The following is a 22,318-nucleotide window of genomic DNA, read 5'->3' as shown; positions in this document are numbered from 1 at the left end:
TGAGGCCATAGTTAGTTTACCAGATGTTTGGCCTCTTATTGCAATTTTATGTTGAATTGAACAGAACGTTATGCTTTTTTAATCTATCTTTGAAAGTTTTACCTTATTTAGCTCAAGTCACATTAGACTAGACAAATATGAATTTATATGGCTGGCAGCATTCAATGTTTATACCTTCTTGTGTTTTTGTTTTTAAAAATGGTAGTTAATGGTAACGCATTTTTCATATTGTAGTAAATACGTTGTAAATTGTCATTTAAAACAAAGTTCTACTGAAGGACAAGTGTGCTATTAGTTCTTTTTTTTTTTTTTTTTTTTATTGAGTATACTTTCTGTTTGCTTTTTTATATACTTATCAGAGAGATGAAGCCTACTTAAAAAAAAACTATACTTAAGTAAACTTGGCTTATACTTACAAGTACACAAAGTTTGGCCTATACTTGTATTTGGTCTATACTTGTACTTAATCTTTTGATCGAGATATACTTAAGTGAAGTATAATTTAGTATTCTAAATATACTTTGCTTGTAGTTGTGTTTACTCCTTAGAGTGGTCTATAAAATACTTTTTTCCACACACATTGGCTTCTTTTGGGTAGTACTCCACCATATTTTACACACAGTACTATCTGATATTCTTGCATGATCAAGTTTAGTTACAAAACACCTTTGGGTGGTTAGAGTAAATAGTAAAGGGGTAGCCTGGGAAAACCCAGACAACTTCCGGAAAATTTAGATTTGCTCTGCAAGTTAATCTGGCAGAGAGCTCATTTAAGCCCATTTCTAATCCGTCGAAATCGCGGCACCAATCAGAAACGTTGGGGCGGGCTTTACACTATGACGACAGCACAGCGATGGAACTAGGGGTGTGACGTTATAGTTAAACACCGTCATTAGAACTCTATAACCGGCAAAACCATGTTATTAAAAATATTTTTTTAAATGTTTAGAATGTTTAAATACTAATATCAGCTTACGAGGGAAACGGAGGCGGAGTTAGTGGTGCTTCAGAGGCTGCTACTGCTGGAGATGATTCGGGAGAGGTCTGTGCACCCTTACCGATCAGAGCGCCTCTGACACGGAGTAAAGCCTTGTTTATACTCGATTCGTCCGCACGAGCGCGAAGGTGCGCGCGGCCAAAATGACGCGTTCGGTGCACAAGACCCGCAAGACCCCATTTCGCTTGGCTGTGTGCACGGCTTTTTTTGTAACAGCGCGCGCGGCGCCGCGTCCGAACGACTTCAAGCCGAATCTGCCCGAGCCAACACATTCTCATCCCAAGGCGTCATCTAACTGACACTTTTGACCATGCGTCAACATGCCGACGCACATGGTACCCCTTAAGCGTCAATATGAGACGCTCATCCTCGGGCGTCATCTAACTGACGCTTTTGACCATGCGTCTAAATCCGACGCACATGGCACCCTTTAGCGTCAGTTAGATGACGCTTCGGTTATGGGTAGGTTTAGGTCTGGGGTAGGGTTAGGTTTAGACCACTAGGAGGCGCGTCTCATATTGACGCTTAAGGGGTACCATGTGCGTCGGCATGTTGACGCATGGTCAAAAGCGTCAGTTAGATGACGCCTTGGGATGAGAATGGGCTGCCCGAGCATGTACTACGTCTCACCGCACCGGCACCCAGTTTGTGCGTCTAAATTGCAAAGTTCATTGCAAAGTTTTTTTTGTTAAGGTTTTGTTTACTGTGTGTGATTTATTTAATGGAAAGCAAATTCACTTCAAGTTGTCTTGCTGTTAATTTTAAATAAACGTAGAGAAAGTAGCTAATCAGTGTCTGCTCGTTTATTCAAACTAAGTTGTTCAATAACAGACGAACGTCGCTCTGCATACGTCATCTCCTTCATCGCTCTGATTGGTTTTAAGTCTATCCAATTGCGCCCAGAGGCATTTGAGCTACGTCCGTTGGTGACCCCCCTTTGGAAATGATTTGTCTATTGAAATGATTGCTAATTTTATTGATAGTTTTTATAAGGTGTGCGTACAAACTGGTATTAAACTAGTAGTTTACTAAGAGTCGCTTCAAAGTTCAACAAATATAGTTCACAGTATAGTTGCATACTCAGCACACATGCGCCATTTGAATTAAAACTAAATCGGATGTGCAAGTTACATGTTGTCTTTCATGTTTTCTTGCACTTGAACGGATGAATTCACGCAAAATTATATTAAAATGCCCATATAGGCAAGTATTCATGTGAAACATAGTTATGTCACAAGTGAACGTAAACAGTTGAAAAGAAAACTTGTGTGTAACAGTATGTTGGATACGTGCAGCTCTTATAGTGACAAATGCTGTCTTTGTCCTCAATGTTAATCTACCAACAAAAGAAAATCACTCACTGCTCTTGACTGAGCAGCTCTAAATATTCACTGTGCTATTAAATTAAAGATAAAATATGATATTATGAGCAATAATATGAACAGTGAAAGTAACAGTAGCTCCTACAGGAGCAGAATCAGGCATAAACATAACTGAAGGAAATATATACTTGCTAAACCAACTAATTTGATTCATATTCTTTTGGTTTCTCTGCCCAATATTTTGGTGCATCCCTATTTAAAAGTATAATTTAAAAAAACTAAGAAGTGGAGCAATTTAGTCCCAATTAGTATTGAAATAGTACACTTACAAATATACTACAAGTGCATTGATTTACTACATAAAGTATACTTGAAAAAATTATACTCTAAGTTTACTTTACTTACAGTATACTTCTTTTTTGTAAGGGATGCTTTAAAACCAGAATGATTTGATCAAACTGGGTATGCATGTCTGATTCCTCCAGCAGTAAAGATGTTTTACATCTGTCATAATGGTATAGCAGAAACTCCTTGAATTCAGCTGTTTTTTTTCCTTGATTTTAATTTGCGCTACAGATGACATGCCTGCCCAAAGAATCACTGAATTAGTTAAAGTTTTGTCTGACAGAAATGTTGCAGGCCTGTCTTGACTGACATTGAGAGCATTTGTCTGGCTGATGCCAGTGCAATAGCAGTGCATTGACGATAAACAGCCATGTGTCAGTCGATCTAAAGCTTTATTTTGCCCATAGAATCTGTCTGACTGAAGTCAGACCAGCAGCCACGTGCCCTGAGTGGGAGCCGTCCATGGGAATTACAACACTTTAAAGCTTATAGACTGGATGGTGGGTTTCGGTCATAGCTTTTCTATTTCTGGCTGCTCCCTCAAGCTTTTGTTTGCACTAATGTCCACTTCGGGACTAAATCGCTGCTGCACTTTGTAGAAGTGTTTCTAACAGAACTCATACCAGAGGTGTGCATAGCCTAACCTAGGTCGTGACATAAACTTGCTTGCACTAATATGCTGTAATGATGTTTACTGCACAGCTTTTGCATCCCCTGATCTGACAATACTAAGAATTGAATGTCTGTTCGGTAACACTTTCTATGAAGTCCATGTTTATAATGAATTATAGCCTCATTTATTCTTATTTATAAGTATTACTATTCTAGAAATATATTTTTAAAGATTCATTAAGACCTATACTGCTTTATAAGAACAGTTATAGTTACATTTATGTAATTTGTATAATTACTTATAAGTCATGCATTCGCATTTTCAATGTGCATGCTCATAATCCATTAAACGCTGATTTATAAATGATCAAATATAAAATAGTTCCAGAGACACTTGTTTGCTGTACCGATTAGTTATCAATTATGTATTTAATGGCTAATGTTTGCATTAGAGGTCATGAATGATAATTTGATTTGTTTAAATCTTTATCTATTGGTTATAGCAGTTTGGAATTATACTTTAAAAAATATTGTTGCAGTGTTTTGCTAGTATGTTACATTAAAAAAGATTTTAAAAAATCAAATGTTTGTATTAATGATTTCTTTTTTTTTCTCCATTATTTTACTACATGAATTATTGTTCATTAGTTACATTTACAAGTAAAAAACTTAAAATGTATAATGAGCACATCTTCATGATTTCTTAACATTTGCTTTAGATAAATTACATTCTGTTTTCACTTTACTTAAAGCCATCAATAATGCATTTATAGAGGTTAGTAACTGTATTATCACTCACAATAAATATTTATAAGAACACAACACGGCAATAATAACAATATATTCACTTATTTGACAGAAATAAATCTGAATTACTAAAAAGTCATAGTAGCTAATATTATGCAGGCTGCATCTTTATAAATACATTCATGGAACCATACGACTGACTAATTAATACTTATAAATCAGTGTATAATGGATTATGAACATGAGCATTAAAAAAGCAAATGCATGACTTATAAGTAATTTGTAAAAAATAATATAAATGTAACTATAATGCAGTCTTGATGAGTCTTTATAAATATATTTATAAAAAAGTAATACTTATAAATAAGTACAAATGGAGCTAAGATTCTTTATAAGCATGGTCTTCATAGAAAGTGTTATTGTTTGTTCTTTTGCAAAAGCTCCTGTACTTGAGCTCATGAAAGTAATTGGTTTGTCACATGTTTGCAGTGCAATCTGATCTAATGGGAAAACGTGACTTGACATAGGTTTTTGTAAAACCTGAAATACGCTCTACAAATAGCTGCAGTTTCCAGAGGTGAAATGTCCATTGAGTGGAATTATATTTTATATAGATGTTATTGTTAATGTTAACAAGCATATCACCAAATATGTTCTAGTGACTTTAAATCAGTCAGTAGCACCTACATGAATAAATGTTTTAATTAAATGTAATTATATACCCAAAATTCAACCTGAGAATAGACCACTGCATTTTCTGATGCATTTAAACCAGTAATAGCGCACACGGGATATTCTGTCCATTTCCTTATAATCAAACCCATGAACTCATAAGCAGGACTAAAGAAAAAAAAAAGGAAAACCTGCGCGTGCTAAGACACATTCAGCCAATTAAGATTGGACTACTGACTACGCGCTTTAGTGTTCCCCAAAGTCTAGCAGCGCGAGTTCCCTCGAAAGGGAACCAATTTGTTAGGTTTGCAAGACATCAGGCCATCCTTATTGTTGAGTCCTGAACTACTCTACCATTCAAAGAAATGAATACTTTTATTTTTAGCAAGGGTAAATTAAATTGAAAGTGACAGTAAAATACATTTATAGTGTTCTTTTTAACTTTATTCATCAAAGAATCCTGAAAAAAAAATGTTAAGCAGCACAACTATTTTCAATATTGACTATAATATTACAAAATGTTAATTGATTACCAATTCAGCATATAAGTATAATTTCTGAAGTATTGTGTGACCGAAAACTGGAGTGATGACACTGAAAATTCAGCTTTGCAATCACAGGAATAAAATGTAAATAGAAAACAGTTGTTTAATTACAATAATATTTGTATTCAATATTACTGTTTTTACTGTATTTTGATCAAATACTGTAAATGCAGTCTTGGTGAGCATAAGAGACATCTTTCAAAAACGATAAAATATTTTACCGATCCCAAACATTCGAACAGTCATTTTTTTTTAATGCCTTCAGTAGGCTTGTAAGTAAAAGCAAAAGCAAAAATGTAATTCGTTATTCCCTCATAACCTGTGTTATGGTGAGAGTAAACTGCTCTTTTATTGCCACTTCCGGACATTTCACCTGTAAACAACCACGACTTACGTTGTTTAAAACCTCATGTAGATTCACGTTTTCCCTACGAGACCAGGTAGGATATTTTGCGCACGGGATGAACTCATCCATATGGTAAGTCTGGAGAGTCTATTCACGATTGTAAATAATGCAAGCTTCTGTCAGCTGTTGCATGGATCTCATTAAATGAAAAATGCCGTTCTTTTTCCCCCGGGGGTAACCCTGACAGTGCTGTTCCTTTCAAATTACAGTAGAAATAACCAACTCAGAAAATGTAGCAGCTTCTCCAATTTCTCATCACTGGAAGCTGTAAATCAGCCCTTTCTTAAGTTATAACACAAAGTCTGTCACGAATCCAGAGAGCAGCTCCTCGACTTATTGTATGCATGGCAGCATGGTGTCCGCCTGGAATACTTTGTCCTGCATGACTGACACATGCAGTCTGAGGCAGAGCGATGCTGCGGGCTTGTCATTAATGTCAACATATGTCAAACCGTGAGAGCTATAGTACCCACACTCACTGTCTCTCTCTCCGCTCTGACACACAGGGACTTCAAGAAAGTCGGTGTGACGATCGTGGGACCTCAGAAGAAGATCGTGAGCAGCCTAACAACACTTGAAACACACTCAAAGAACGGTCCAGTTCCTGTGTAAAATTAAAAAACGAGCGACGGAAAGGAAAGATACTTATATGAGATTGATGCTGCTTTGGCTTTAACAGACCGGAAATAGACATTTAAATGAAAAGAGGAAGTGGAACTACAATTCTTGAACACATGTGCAAAGCAGAACAACCTTCCTGGAGAATGATCACGTCTTCCCGGGGCACGAGGTGCAAAGACGAGGAGCGAATCTCCCAGCGATTAACATGTTGCGTTATCGGCGAGACGCGGGAGAAGCGGATGATCGCGGGCCTCGTGTTTAGGAGTCTACGGTCATGCTACATGGCTCTTATAGACAAAAGACTCCTAGAGGGATGGAAGCCGGTCCGCTCTGAATGGATTTAGTGAAAAAAAATTCTTCACATGTGGAAGGGGAGCATTAAAAAGCCTTCAGGAAAACACTTTGCAAAAGCATCCGTCTTCCTTTTGGAAGGTACTGTAGCACTTCAGAGAGGCAATAGTTTTTGGTGGTTTTGGGCCACTTGTGGAAAAGCCCCCTTTAATTCTTCTGAAGAAAAGCAGGAGAAATGCAGCTGGTTACTGTTAGAGAAATCTGGTAATGCTTGTTAGGATCTGACACATTTGGCTATATATTTGATAATAAACCATTTATCTGCAAGTGCAGAGAGCCATTCTCGAGAATCAGGGATGGAGTAGAGTAGAGGCGTTGGGTAAACTTGCCATTTAAAAGGTTTATTTGTTAATGTAGCCCATGACATAATGTTTGTTTGTACCACTGTGTTCAGATGATACATGAATTCATTATCAAATAAATAAAAAAAACTGTTTACTAGAATCAGTAACAGTCAGTAAATCATAATGTACCCAAGCATTTTTATGGTTGCATCACATGAGAAAACCAGACGCAATACCAGCAGTGTGTTGATCTCAGAAGTCTCAGATGTATATGAGGGACATGGGCTATGTTCGAAATAAAATACTAGCTTACGTACTGCCTGTTTAATAGGTGAAACAAAAGGGTTTTGCAAGAAGATTAAAGTAATATTGTGACATAACCTCATCAATCTGCTTTCAACAACAACCAGTTATCATTTCGAGAATTTGTAATCCAAATATGTGTAAAATTGTATTTGAAATCACGTTGACTTGATATCAGTATGACTCCACCTTAGAAACTACTACTCTTTTCTGTTGTGGCCACAAATCACCCCTTCATTCCAATCACCGGACTACATTCTGGCAACACCAACTTTTCACAATCCAATCAGCTCCCAATTGATTAAACAAAGTCCCAGCCCTCGTTTTTTTCTTGTTGAATATCCTGGAAATCGAATTATGGGAGTAGAATGAGTTGTGAATTGTGCTTCACATTGAGTTTAACATTTGGCACACAATCAAATAATGAGTCAAGAAAGACAATTAAATGTCACATGTGATTTTTTTTTCAAACCACTTAAAGGGATAGTTCACCCAAAATTTATATTCTGTCATAATTTATTCAACCTCATGTTGTTCCAAACCTGTATGACTATATGATTCTTCTGTGGAACATGAAAGATATATTGAGAATATTTTCAATGAGCACCAAAAAAATTTGGTTACTAACATTTTTCAAAGTATCTTCTTTTGTGTTCCGCTGATGAAAGAAACTCATACAGGTTTGTAACGACATGAGGGTGAGTCAATGCTGACAGAATTTCCATTTTTTGGGGTGAACTATCCCTTTAAACGCAAACTCACTGGTCAGCTCTATCAGTCACCTGTCATGACATGACCAATGAAATCTGAGGGGTGGAGTTTGAACTGGTTTGTGGAAAAGAATAGTGCAAATATCACAGCTACTTCCAGCAATGTGTCACACCGGAAATGGAAGATTAAATCAAGCTTGTTGCAATGGATATAGCATTGTGTGCAGTGTACTCTGTTAGTATACATTATCATCTGGATATTCCGTGCATACAGAACATATGCCTTCTGTGTTGTATACTTTAAGAATAGTAAGAGTAGTATGGTAGTGTACTATTCCGAACATAGCCATGCTCTGTAGTAGTGACGTTCATTTCGAGATCAGGGGCCTCATTTATAAAATGTTGCGTAGAAACTGTCCTACATTTGATCGTATGATCATTTCTCACATTGCTATTGCTATTCTGAAAGGACAGCGGCTATCTGATGATGAACACTCAGGATTCACAACCCTCATCTTCACAATAGGTTCCTGATCATTTATTAATTTGAGACTGGATATTGCCATTAGGCTTAATACACTTCTAAGTGTCTCTACATTTGCAAATCATCATCTGAATATTTTCTTAAGACATCCTCATGGTAAAATCTGTGGTGCACATGACAGTCTGACCATGTACTGCACTACCTTATGAAGGATCAATACATTTTTCCTCTACGCCCCTTTGATTCTGCCTGTAAATGTTGCTTTACCCCTGCTGTTAGCATGTGAACCGGACCTGTGATGATAGCAGTGGTGACTCTAGAGGTACTATCATTTACCTGGCCATCCCTGTACAAATGTCTGTATGTATGTATAAAAGAATGAACAAGATATCTGTACAACCTTTACAGAATTCCATTGTATTATATTTTGCTATTTTGTATTGTATTTGTTTTTACATAAAAACAATTATAATGACTTATTATTTATTTCTTAACAACAAACCACCATACACAGTGCAGATTTTCTTTCTTCAGTAAGCATTCAGTAAGTTATGACATGGTTATGTTGCAACTTTATCAGTGTACCTTATGTTTTATTTTTTGAAGATATTTTGAAGAGCAATACTGTTTTGCGTCCTGTTCCCCTTCTTTAGATTGATGTGTGTGCGTGTGTATGTGTGTGAGTGTGTAGATGGCCTTGTCTACTAATGTAAAATGATTTGTAGTGGAAACATTTATATTTTTATAATAAACATTCTCAAGATATTTTCTAAAGAATGAATGCTAAGCAGAAAGTGTCACTTTGGTGCTTGTTTTGTGCATGCACGCACACACACACACACACACACACACACACACACACACACACACACACACACACACACACACACACACACACACACACACACAGGTTTGTTTTGCTATACTTGTGAGGACATTCCATAGGCGTAATGGTTTTTATACTGGTCAAAATGTATTTTCTATCCCCCTACACTAACTCCCCTAAACCTACCCATCACAGGAAACTTTATGCATTTTTATATTTTTAATAAAACACTATTTAGTATGTTTTTAAAGACATTTGAAATATAAGGACATAGGAAATGTTCATTGAAAGATATGGCAGCATGAATATGAAGCACAGAAAATGTTCAATTTAAATTAATTTACATACATAAAATAATACATCAAGAGGTAGTTATGTGGAGGTGTCTCTTATGCTCGCCAAGACTACATTTATTTGATCAGTTTTCAGGAAACACAGGACGAGATGTAATACATCCTTTAAGTGCAAGCGCGTACCAGGAGAGTGTACTTGACCTTGGCAATGTAGTTGTCTTAGTGGAGTTTTCCGGTGGGTATCCTCCCTTGATGGGTGATCCGAGGGACACATCATCAGTAGTACACCTCAACCTTCATTGGATGTTTCGGCCATTATAACTAGACATCCTTGGCTGAGGAAGGCCCTACGGGGGTGATCAAGTCCCCGCAGTGTATCCCCCAATCACCTAATCAAGCTGGAGCCCAGCAAGAGTCTTGTCTCTTTATCCACAGCCACTGGCTGCTTCTCTCAGCTGCCTCAGACATTGCTTTGATGGCCTGGCGCAGACTCTGGCCTCTGATTCCCAGGTCTCCAAGCAGTCTGGTGGTAGACACTGCCACGAACCCCCTGCACCCCACCTCCACTGGACGGACTTCAGTTCTCCATCCGCGATCTTGTGCTTCAGCAGCTAACTCAGCATAGCGTAGTTGTTTTCGCTCATATGCCTCATCCACTGAGTCCTCCCAGGGTACAGTGAGTTCAATGATGAAGACCTTCTTCAGAGAGAGGGACCAGAGAACTATATCAGGCCTGAGTGTGGTGATTGCAATCTCTGGAGGAAAAACGAGCCGCTGACCAACATCCACTAGAATCTTCCAGTCACAGGCCCCTCGAAGCTGACCATGCTCCAGAGAAGTGGGCCTGCAACTGGCTACCTTTGCCCCCATGCGGACAAAGTTGATATGCAGTGGATTGGGTGCTGATGGTGGTAGGGAGTTGGAAGCAGTCCGTTTGTTCTCCAGGGTGGCTGCGAGGATCTTAAGGACTTGGTTATGACGCCACGTATAACGTCCCTGGGTGAGGCTGACTCTACACCCGGTCAGTATGTGCTTGAGAGAACCTGGTCTGGAGCAGAGGGCACATCCTGGATCTTCACCCAACCACTGATGGAGATTGCTAGGTGTTGGAAGAACATCATATGTAGCCCTGATGATGAAGCTGATTCGCTTCGCTTCCATGCTCCACAACTCCTTCCAGCTGATCCTCCTCCTCTCCACACTCTCCCAACGTGTCCATTGTCCCTGTTTACCAAGGGAAACTGCCTTGGTCCACCTTGCTGCTTCTTCCTGCCGATGTATTTCCTCCACCACCAATTTCCTCCGTTCTGGTGCCGTGGCTGTACTCCAGGCTGGTAGCCTAGTTGTTAGCCCAAGGCCTCCTCTTCCCTGCTGGACATGCCCCACAATATCCGCAAGTCTCAGAGCGGTTGCTGCATCCTCCACCGCACTGGCTGGACTCCATTTTCGGCCTGCCACCAAGGTTGGTGCGTTGTTACTCACCATTGCATCACGAGATTCATTCAGTGTCATCTGGAGTCTTACTTTAGCACACTTGAATTCCTCTGTGAGACTGGTGAGGGGCAGTTTGAGGGCGCAATCTCCGTAGAGGCCTATGGTGGTAAGGCATCGAGGCACTCCAAGCCATTTCTTGATGTAGCCTGTGATTCCTCTTTCCAACTTCTCCACCGTTGAGATTGGGACCTCAAAAATGGTAAGGGGCCACAGCACTCGGGGAAGAAGGCCAAACTGTAAACACCAGGCCTTCAATCTTCCAGGGAGCTGAGTGTTGTTAATAGCCTGGAGTCCACTTTTGATTTCTTTCCGCAGCTGCTGTACCTGATCTTTATCCTTTAGGCTGGCATCATACCATCTTCCAAGGCTCTTAACAGGCTGGTCAGATACTGTTGGGATGGGCTCCTCTCCAATGAAGAATCTGCAGTCAGAGAGCACCCCCTTGACAATGGAGATGCTGCGTGACTTTGATGGCTTTATCTTCATGCGAGCCCAGCTGATGTTCTCTTCCAGTTTTCCGAGCAGCTTCCTGGTACATGGAGCAGTGGTGGTCAGAGTAGTGATGTCATCCATAAAAGCTCTGAGGGGAGGAAGGCGAGTGCCCAAGTCAAGCCGCTGCCCACCCACTACCCATTTTGACGCCCGGATGATGACCTCCATTGCCATTGTAAAGGCCAGGGGTGAGATGGTGCATCCCGCCATGATGCCAACCTCCAAGGATTGCCAAGACGTAGTAAAATCAGCAGTGGTAAAACAAAACTGCAGGTCTTGGAAGTAGGATTTAACCAAGGTGGTAATAGTGTCCGGAATGTGAAAGAAGGTGAAGGCGGCCCACAGGAGTTCATGGGGCACTGACCCAAAGGCATTAGCAAGGTCCAAAAAGACAACATGGAGGTCCTTTTTCCTTGCCTTTGCGGTCTGGATCTGGTGCCAGATCATGCTAGAGTGTTCCAAGCATCCAGAAAAGCCTGAGATTCCTGCTTTCTGTATTGATGTATCAATGTACTTATTTCTTTGAAGGTATTCGGACATCCTTTTAGCAATGACGCTGAAGAAGATTTTACCCTCTACATTTAGTAAGGATATTGGCCGAAATTGGCTGATGTTCTCCGCCTTCTTCTCCTTTGGGATCAGGACCCCTCCTGCCCTACGCCACACTTTGGGCACCATCTTCCTCTGCCACACTGTTCTCATGAGCTTCCAAAGAAACCTCAGGACTTGCGGCGCGTTCTTGTATACTTTGTATGGGACTCCATTAGGACCTGGTGCTGATGCCGCCCTTGCCCGTTGTACTGTCTTTTCCACTTCTCTCCAGGTTGGAGGACCAGTCTCCATCTGGTGTTCTGGAGAGTTGATTGGTGGGATGTCTGGTGGAATGGTCATCCGTTCATGTCGTTTTGGATCAGAGTGTGTCGCTTTTAGGTGATCTTCTAGGTCTTTCCTTGCTGCCTTCAGAGATCCACTTTTCTCTCTACTGAAAAGGCTTTTTAGAAACTTGAAGGGGTCTTTGTAGAACTGTGTTCTAGATCTTTCTTTTTTCCTTCTGCGTTTCCGTAGGTTTTCTGCTCTGCGGAGGGATGCCAATCGGTTTTTGATGTCAGCTTGAAGCACCTCAATGCCTTCCTTTTCCCCCTCCAAGGCTTTCTTCCACTGCTTCCGAAGTTGCCTCCTCTGTTGGATGAGGCGCTTGATCTCTTGTTGCCTCCTGGAGGTTGTCGCAGTTGGAGACTTTTTCTGGCCTTTCCCTTCTTGTATACCAAAGCGTTCTGCTCCATACTGGTGGATGATGTCCCCCATACTCTCCAACTTCTTTTCCGCAGTGCCTTTAAGTTGCTCTAAGGTCAGGGACAAATCGCTGTTGATTGTTTCCCACTGTTTCTTGTCGGCAGCAGCTGGCCATTTCACTCGTGGTCTGTGCCCGACCAACCTCCTCTCGATCGCGGGTCTGGAAAGTTGGGTGGGATTCTGTGATGTAGCCATCTCTGTGCTTGAGGGTACTTCCTTGATGACAGTGGTGCTGATGCACTGCAAGCTGTGGTTTAGGTCCGGTTGCTGTGCTTCATTCGACTGACTTGACTCCTTCAGCAGAAGGTAGTCAATGCGAGGCCCCTGTCTCTGGTTTCCCAAACACTTTCTCTTCCCCTGATGAATCCTCAACCCATGGTATGACGTTACTTTCCTCCATCCGCAGGCACATATCTGAAGTGTGCGGTGCCCTGCTGCAGATGTAGATACGACAATTCCTGTGGTGCTCTCCTGGTCTGCGCTTTTTCCATTCGTAGTCGATTCCGGTCCAGGGTCTGTTACCATAGTGTCAGCCGATGAGTCTTCTTGCGCCCTCGCTCTCGCAGACTCTGAGGGTATTTTCTTCTGTTGTGTTTTCGTAGCCATAGCGGGTGTTTCCATATGCTACAAAAGCTATGGAAACTACAGCCATGGGTAGCTAGCCCATGACCGTCCCATTGGGGTCTGTTCCCTCCTGCCAGCTGTCTCTCCATGCCGTCACAAGGACTTTCCCCTGTCGTCAGCTGATCTTTCTCAGCAGTCACTGGACTTGTCCAGATATTCAGTTTTCAGGAAACACAGGACGAGATGTAATACATCCTTTAAGTGCAAGCGCGTACCAGGAGAGTGTACTTGACCTTGGCAATGTAGTTGTCTTAGTGGAGTTTTCCGGTGGGTATCCTCCCTTGATGGGTGATCCGAGGGACACATCATCAGTAGTACACCTCAACCTTCATTGGATGTTTCGGCCATTATAACTAGACATCCTTGGCTGAGGAAGGCCCTACGGGGGTGATCAAGTCCCCGCAGTGTATCCCCCAATCACCTAATCAAGCTGGAGCCCAGCAAGAGTCTTGTCTCTTTATCCACAGCCACTGGCTGCTTCTCTCAGCTGCCTCAGACATTGCTTTGATGGCCTGGCGCAGACTCTGGCCTCTGATTCCCAGGTCTCCAAGCAGTCTGGTGGTAGACACTGCCACGAACCCCCTGCACCCCACCTCCACTGGACGGACTTCAGTTCTCCATCCGCGATCTTGTGCTTCAGCAGCTAACTCAGCATAGCGTAGTTGTTTTCGCTCATATGCCTCATCCACTGAGTCCTCCCAGGGTACAGTGAGTTCAATGATGAAGACCTTCTTCAGAGAGAGGGACCAGAGAACTATATCAGGCCTGAGTGTGGTGATTGCAATCTCTGGAGGAAAAACGAGCCGCTGACCAACATCCACTAGAATCTTCCAGTCACAGGCCCCTCGAAGCTGACCATGCTCCAGAGAAGTGGGCCTGCAACTGGCTACCTTTGCCCCCATGCGGACAAAGTTGATATGCAGTGGATTGGGTGCTGATGGTGGTAGGGAGTTGGAAGCAGTCCGTTTGTTCTCCAGGGTGGCTGCGAGGATCTTAAGGACTTGGTTATGACGCCACGTATAACGTCCCTGGGTGAGGCTGACTCTACACCCGGTCAGTATGTGCTTGAGAGAACCTGGTCTGGAGCAGAGGGCACATCCTGGATCTTCACCCAACCACTGATGGAGATTGCTAGGTGTTGGAAGAACATCATATGTAGCCCTGATGATGAAGCTGATTCGCTTCGCTTCCATGCTCCACAACTCCTTCCAGCTGATCCTCCTCCTCTCCACACTCTCCCAACGTGTCCATTGTCCCTGTTTACCAAGGGAAACTGCCTTGGTCCACCTTGCTGCTTCTTCCTGCCGATGTATTTCCTCCACCACCAATTTCCTCCGTTCTGGTGCCGTGGCTGTACTCCAGGCTGGTAGCCTAGTTGTTAGCCCAAGGCCTCCTCTTCCCTGCTGGACATGCCCCACAATGTCCGCAAGTCTCAGAGCGGTTGCTGCATCCTCCACCGCACTGGCTGGACTCCATTTTCGGCCTGCCACCAAGGTTGGTGCGTTGTTACTCACCATTGCATCACGAGATTCATTCAGTGTCATCTGGAGTCTTACTTTAGCACACTTGAATTCCTCTGTGAGACTGGTGAGGGGCAGTTTGAGGGCGCAATCTCCGTAGAGGCCTATGGTGGTAAGGCATCGAGGCACTCCAAGCCATTTCTTGATGTAGCCTGTGATTCCTCTTTCCAACTTCTCCACCGTTGAGATTGGGACCTCAAAAATGGTAAGGGGCCACAGCACTCGGGGAAGAAGGCCAAACTGTAAACACCAGGCCTTCAATCTTCCAGGGAGCTGAGTGTTGTTAATAGCCTGGAGTCCACTTTTGATTTCTTTCCGCAGCTGCTGTACCTGATCTTTATCCTTTAGGCTGGCATCATACCATCTTCCAAGGCTCTTAACAGGCTGGTCAGATACTGTTGGGATGGGCTCCTCTCCAATGAAGAATCTGCAGTCAGAGAGCACCCCCTTGACAATGGAGATGCTGCGTGACTTTGATGGCTTTATCTTCATGCGAGCCCAGCTGATGTTCTCTTCCAGTTTTCCGAGCAGCTTCCTGGTACATGGAGCAGTGGTGGTCAGAGTAGTGATGTCATCCATAAAAGCTCTGAGGGGAGGAAGGCGAGTGCCCAAGTCAAGCCGCTGCCCACCCACTACCCATTTTGTGGGTGGTTAGACCCATCAGTGTATCAAAAATACACTAAAAAAATATTAATATGAAACATTATTACAACTTAAAATAGCTGTTTTCTATTTGAATATATTTTAAAATGTCCTTTATTCCTGTGATGGTAAATCTGAATTTTCGGCAGCTATTGCTCCAGTCTTCAGTGTCAATATATATCTCAATATATGTTGATTTGCTCCTCAGTTATTGTTAATTATTATTACTCAATTATTAATAATGGTTCTTATTATTATCAATGTTGGAATGTCTAAAAAAACATGATTTTCTTTTCAGGATAGTTTGATGAATAGAAAGTTCAAAAGAACAGCATTTATTTAAAATATAAATCTTTTGTAACATTATAAATGTCTTTACTGTCACTTTTGAATAAAAGTATTAATTTCTGTCTTTAAAAAATCGTACCTCAAACTTTTGAATGGCCGTGGTTTTGACAAAAATGTTAAGCAGCACAACTTTTTCAACATTGATAATAATAAGAAATGTGTCCTGAGCAGCAAATCATATTAGAATGATATCTGAAGAATCTTGTGACACTGAAGACTGTAGAAATGATGCTGAAAATATAGTTCCCCTTCAGGGACTACCGCTGCGTGTAATCGCAGTGGGAACGCCCCCAGCGTGACGCGTCTGAAGCATGAATGAAATCAGTCAATGGAGAGAATGAGCGTACGGCGAGTGACGTCATAGACCAGGAAGCTATAAATATCCCCTGAGCACACCACACGCCAGCTTTTTGTCACTTCAGCAGCTCTGTGCGTGTGTCTGAATCTGTCGATTGTGTTTGTCTGTTCTGTCAGGAGTTTATCACTATATATAGATATATATATAAAAAAACCAATATGAGCGAGCAGTATAGAAAGTGTGTTCCCCCCTGTACTCGATATATCACGGGTGGGGATTCACACGAGTTATGTGTGGCTTGTCTGGGTGTTCAGCATGCCCAGTCGGCTCTCGAGGGAGTCGACTGTCAGCATTGCGAACGCTTTCCTCTTAGAACTCTGCGCTCGCGGCGATCGCTCTTTGAGGAGAGTGGTTTGCTGCGAGCTCCCCAAGGCTCGGGTCCCGCTTCTGTTGAGGCAGAGCGGCGGCGCTTGACTTGGGGTTCGCAGATGGATCTCACCGGCGATGTTGAGACGGGCCCCGCCCTATCTCAGCTTTCTCCGGCGGGATCCGGTGCCTCTCACCCGGCTTCGGAAGCACGCGCTGCGGCGGTTACTTCTGCCCAGGTGGAGGCATATGACGATGTTGAATTAAGATTATCCAGTTCTGAGGATCTGGATGTCGAAAGTTTTGCATCAGAGGGTTCTAGTGTCACACATTATACTGCAAATGAAGAAGGTTTGATGGATGTGTTATCTCGGGCTGTTGAAAGGCTCAGTATCGAGTGGCCAGCTGATAGACAGGATTCTAAAATTAAAAGCAAACTAGATGATAGATTTCTGTCTGCACGACCTCAACCTTCTCGCCGGTGCTTGCCGTTCTTCCCAGACCTTCATGCTGAAGTTTCAAAGACCTGGGTTAGACCGGTTTCTAGCAGAATTTACACGAATCAATCTAATGCTTATGGTAACATTTTTGGTGCAAAATCTGCTGGTTATGTGACGATGCCGAAGGCGGAGGAGACGCTCGCGAGCTATCTCTCTCCTGCTTCTTCGGTTTCACTTAAAGCGCCGGCTCTTCCATCTAGACCACTAAAAAATACCTCGGTGCTGGTGGGGAAGGCTTACTCGGCGGCTGGGCAGGCGGCTGCGTGTTTGCATACGATGGCTATTATGCAGGCTTATCAGGCCGACCTGCTCAAAGATGTTTCTGAGGGGGGTGAAATTTCGGCTGATATGATTAGCGAACTTAGGCAGACTGCTGATCTCACTCTGCGTGCCACCAGAGAGTCCGCTAAATCTGTTGGTCGATCTATGGCAGCCATGGTGGCCACAGAGAGGCACTTATGGTTGAGTCAAACATCGATGAAAGAAAAAGATAAGTCTCTCCTTTTAAATGCTCCTGTTTCGCCTGCGGGCCTCTTCGGTGACGCTCTTCACTCGGTCACGGAGAGGTTCCAGGAAGAGAAAAAACAGGCGGCTGCTTTTTCTAAATTTATCCCTCTCAAGATTCGTGTCACTGGGGCTGCTGAGCGAAAAGGGCAGTCCCAGCCGTCGAGTTCTTCCTCTTCAAGAAGAGCACAGCAGAAGCGGAGTGTCGCGTCTCGTGCCCCCCCGCAGGGAAACTGGAGGGACGAGGCGGGGCGCTCCCCGGCGCGGCCGTCTCGGGGCAGGACTGATCTGAGGACAGTCATTGTCGCCAGGAAGGCCGCGTCGAAAAAATCCTGACGGGCTGAACGTCAGGACTCTGAGGGTGGTCCCCATCGGGAGAGACTTGAGTTCACCGCACAAGAACACGGTGCCCTGTCTTTCCCGATGCCCTCAGGGGTCTGTTCTACTAACCCTGCCTACACAGGGCGTAGAGAGACTCGGCGAGCGATTTCCCGAGGGACGCTCGCCCCCTCCGAGGAGGGTTGTGGAGTGTTCAGACCAGCTGTTTCCTGCCAGTATGTTACAGGGCGCTGTGTCTGTCACTCGGGATGTTCATCCAGAGGCCAGCCTCGAGAGGCTGGTTCCCTTAGTAGAGTTCCTGGCGGAATGGGAAATGCTTCCCAATGTTTCTCAGTGGGTCCTGAATATTATAAAGAACGGGTACGCTATTCAGTTCAGAACGCGTCCACCTCAGTTCAGAGGGGTTCTGCCCACGGTGGTGGGCCCCGAGCAGGCTCTGGTATTAGAACAGGAGGTAAAAACTCTGCTGCAAAAAGGGGCTATAGAACGGGTTCCTCCACCCAGCAGGGAGTTAGGATACTACAGCCGGTACTTCATCGTTCCGAAAAAAGATGGAGGGCTGCGTCCCATTCTAGATCTGCGTGTCTTAAATCGCACTGTAGGAAAGCTCAAATTCAAGATGCTCACTCTCAAACAGATCGTGTCACAAATCAGATCCGAGGACTGGTTTGTCACGATAGATCTAAAGGACGCTTACTTCCATGTATCTATCCTCCCTCAACACAGGAAGTTCCTGAGGTTCGCTTTCGGGGGCGAAGCGTACCAATATCGGGTTCTTCCGTTCGGCCTAGCACTGTCACCCCGCACGTTCACGAAGTGTATGGATGCAGCTATAGCTCCGCTCAGGCTGCAGGGCATCCGTATTCTGAACTATATAGACGATTGGTTAATCCTAGCTCAATCGGAACAACAGGCGGTTCGGCATCGAGATGTCGTTCTGGCTCACATCAAGAGGTTGGGGTTGAGACTCAACGCCAAGAAGAGTGTTCTTTCTCCATTACAGAGAACCACTTTTCTCGGTGTAGTGTGGGATTCGACGACGATGCAGGCACAATTGTCACCTGCTCGTGTTGCTTCGATTCTTGCCACAGTAGATCAAGTCAAGCTAGGCCGGTCATCCACTGTAAAACAGTTCCAGAGACTGTTAGGTCTCATGGCAGCTGCGTCCAACGTGATACCTTTTGGCCTCCTGCACATGAGACCGTTACAGTGGTGGCTCAGAACCAAGGGATTCTCCCCGAGGGGAAATCCGCTTTGCATGATCATGAGTTCGCGACGGTGTCATCGCGCCCTGGTTATGTGGAAAGATCCTTGGTTTCTGTCCCAAGGCCCTGTGTTGGGAGCTCCTTGTCGTCGCGTTACGCTAACGACAGATGCCTCTCTCACGGGTTGGGGGGCGATCATGAGTGGTCGCCCGGCTCAGGGTCTGTGGGGGGACCATCACCGTCTATGGCACATAAATTGTCTAGAGATGTTGGCAGTGTTTCAGGCCCTGAAACATTTCCTCCCAGACCTAAGAGGCCACCATGTTCTTGTCCGGACAGACAACACATCGGTGGTCTCTTACATCAACCATCAGGGGGGTCTGCGTTCTCGCCCGCTTTACAAACTGGCACGTCAGATCCTTCTATGGTCCCAGGGGAAAATTCTCTCTCTCAGAGCTATTTATCTCCCGGGGTATTTGAATCAGGGGGCAGACATCCTGTCGAGGCAGGGGCCGAGGCCCGGGGAGTGGAGTCTTCACCCCGAGGTGGTGGAGCTCCTATGGGGACATTTCGGTCGTGCCGAGGTAGACCTATTTGCGTCCCGAGAGACATCACACTGTCCACTGTGGTTCTCTCTCAGCCAGCCAGCCCCACTGGGGTTGGATGCTATGGTACATCCGTGGCCGAGGTCACGCCTGTACGCTTTTCCCCCGATCGCTCTGCTCCCAGGAGTTCTGGAGAGGGTTCGCCGGGACGGGCTCAGTCTCCTGCTTATAGCCCCGTTCTGGCCGGCCCGAGTATGGTTTTCGGACCTAGTGTCTCTCCTCGACGGCTCTCCCCTAGAGATACCGATCAGGAGAGACCTGCTCTCTCAGGCGAGTGGGTCGATCCTTCACCCCCGTCCAGAGCTATGGAGGCTGTGGGCTTGGCCTCTGAGGGGGCCCAGCTCATAGATTCTGGTCTCTCGGCTGAGGTCGTTGAGACCATCCTCCAATCCAGAGCTCCCTCCACGAGGAAGTTATATGCTGCGAGGTGGAAGCTTTTCACCTCTTGGTGTGGAGAGCGCCAGCAGGACCCAGTTAACTGCCCGGTTGGTACAGTGCTGGATTTCCTGCAGGACCGTCTCTCCACAGGGTTATCCCACTCCACACTGAAGGTGTATGTGGCGGCCTTAGCTGCTTACCACGCCCCTTCAAGTGGAGGTTCCCTCGGGAAACACCCACTTATATCTCGCTTCCTTCGTGGCACCCTGAGGCTGAGGCCTGCAGTTCGCACAAGGGTACCAGCTTGGGATCTGGCCATCGTCTTAGAAGGTCTCTCCCTTGCTCCTTTTGAGCCCATCGAGGAAGTTTCGGAAAAGTTTCTTACTCTTAAGACTATCCTTCTTCTTGCTATTTCATCTCTAAAAAGGATTGGTGATATTCAAGCACTTTCGGTGGCTCCCTCGTGCCTGGAATTTGCTCCTGGTATGGTTAAGGCCTTTCTCTGTCCGAGACCAGGTTATGTTCCTAAGGTGCCGACTACTTTGGTTAGACCTATAGTTCTGCAGGCTTTCTGTCCTCCGCCTTTTCTGACGTCAGACCAGAGGAAACTTAATTTGCTGTGCCCTGTTAGGGCTTTAGATGCGTATGTCCACAGAGCTGCTCTGTGGAGGAGATCGGAACAACTGTTTGTCTGTTTTGGGTCACCTAAGAGAGGGTGTCCTGCATCTAAGCAAAGGATGAGCAAGTGGGTGGTCGAGGCTATCTCGCTTGCTTACGGTTCGGCCCATCAGCCTTCACCTTTGGCTGTAAGGGCTCATTCCACCAGGAGTATGGCTGCCTCTACAGCTCTTCTTTCAGGAGCTTCTCTTCAGGACGTTTGTGATGCGGCAGGCTGGTCCTCACCGCACACTTTCGTCAGATTTTATTCCCTTGACCTTAGCTCCACTCCCGGGGCTCAGGTTCTCTCGTCGGCTTGTGTCTCCTAATGACACACGACGGGGATTTGGTCGTATGGGGATGTGGGTATTGCGTTCCCACTGCGATTACACGCAGCGGTAGTCCCTGAAGGGGAACGTCCCGGGTTACGTATGTAACCCTAGTTCCCCGAAGGGACGGACGCTGCGTGTCCTGCCATACTCTCGGCATCCCCTTGGGTCGCTGCTTCAGTGACTTTTAAGCTGGCGTGTGGTGTGCTCAGGGGATATTTATAGCTTCCTGGTCTATGACGTCACTCGCCGTACGCTCATTCTCTCCATTGACTGATTTCATTCATGCTTCAGACGCGTCACGCTGGGGGCGTTCCCACTGCGATTACACGCAGCGTCCGTCCCTTCGGGGAACTAGGGTTACATACGTAACCCGGGACGTTTTGCAGTCATAGTGAGCATAAGAAACCTTTTTCAAAAACATTAAAAATGTTCATTATTCCAAACTTTTGACGGGTATGTATTTTACTTTGTTACATATATTTGTATCTATGAAAACGACATAAATATGAAGATTACATTTCTCAGACGTTCGCACATTTTAAACTAGATTATTATATATATAAATATATGGATTTCAAACATATTTTTCTTATTCATTACCTCAGGCAGCCTTATTTATCACTGACCCTATAATAGTTGTTTGTCCAAGGTGGGTGGTGCATCAGCAGGTGTTCATTTACGCTCCGTGCACCACAGAGATGACCTTAATAAATCTATTAGCCCCCCACTGTACGGTGCATGTGTCCAGCCATCTGAGTGCAGAGCATCTAAAGAGCAGCCATGTGGGACTCCCTGAGGCCTACGCATAAGAGTGTGTTTCAGTCTTATCTGAGCCGAGCAGAACCTGTGACCCAGATCCGACTGCCTGCCAGAGTCCTCCTAACACCTGCATCGCCCCAAAACATAGCAGGATATCGAGCAGATATTCACACTGTTAAGGTGTTGATGAAGAGCGTGCACAAATTAATGTATTTACGCTGAAAAAAATAGGACTTAACAATATAAGGATATTGTATATAGGTCTATGTGTTGGTCTCTCTTTTCTTTTCTTTTTTCTTTATTGTAAGTCAAATTCAATTCATACAGGCCATTACAGTTTTTCTCAGTCGCTTTAGTACATTTCTCGAATCATCCTCGACATTTGTAAAACAGTAAGTGCATTTCTCAAAACAATTCGTACAAATAGCAAAACACCATGGATTT

General features: G+C 44.3%; 1 protein-coding gene across 2 annotated transcripts in view; it reads left to right on the top strand.

Annotated features, from left to right (window-relative positions):
• The window catches only part of epha3 (eph receptor A3), a 153,174-nt gene extending 145,430 nt beyond the window's left edge, over window positions 1-7,744 (top strand). Inside the window, exons 17-18 of one of the 2 annotated variants that reach the window (XM_056252219.1) lie at window positions 3,072-3,164; window positions 6,153-6,268. In XM_056252219.1, coding sequence (XP_056108194.1) covers window positions 3,072-3,147 — 76 coding nt within the window. In that variant the 3' untranslated portion in view covers window positions 3,148-3,164; window positions 6,153-6,268. Of the gene's footprint in view, window positions 1-3,071; window positions 3,165-6,152 lie in introns of both variants that reach the window. The other variant, XM_056252218.1, reaches the window with a different exon arrangement.
• Window positions 7,745-22,318: the final 14,574 nt, after the last annotated feature.

This window comes from Rhinichthys klamathensis, unplaced genomic scaffold, assembly GCF_029890125.1.
Source record: "Rhinichthys klamathensis goyatoka isolate OS25496 unplaced genomic scaffold, OSU_Roscu_1.1 h1tg000093l_1, whole genome shotgun sequence".
Taxonomy (NCBI): domain Eukaryota; kingdom Metazoa; phylum Chordata; class Actinopteri; order Cypriniformes; family Leuciscidae; genus Rhinichthys; species Rhinichthys klamathensis.
Note: the sequence above shows the minus strand (reverse complement) of the source record. Positions and strands in the feature narration are given on the sequence as shown.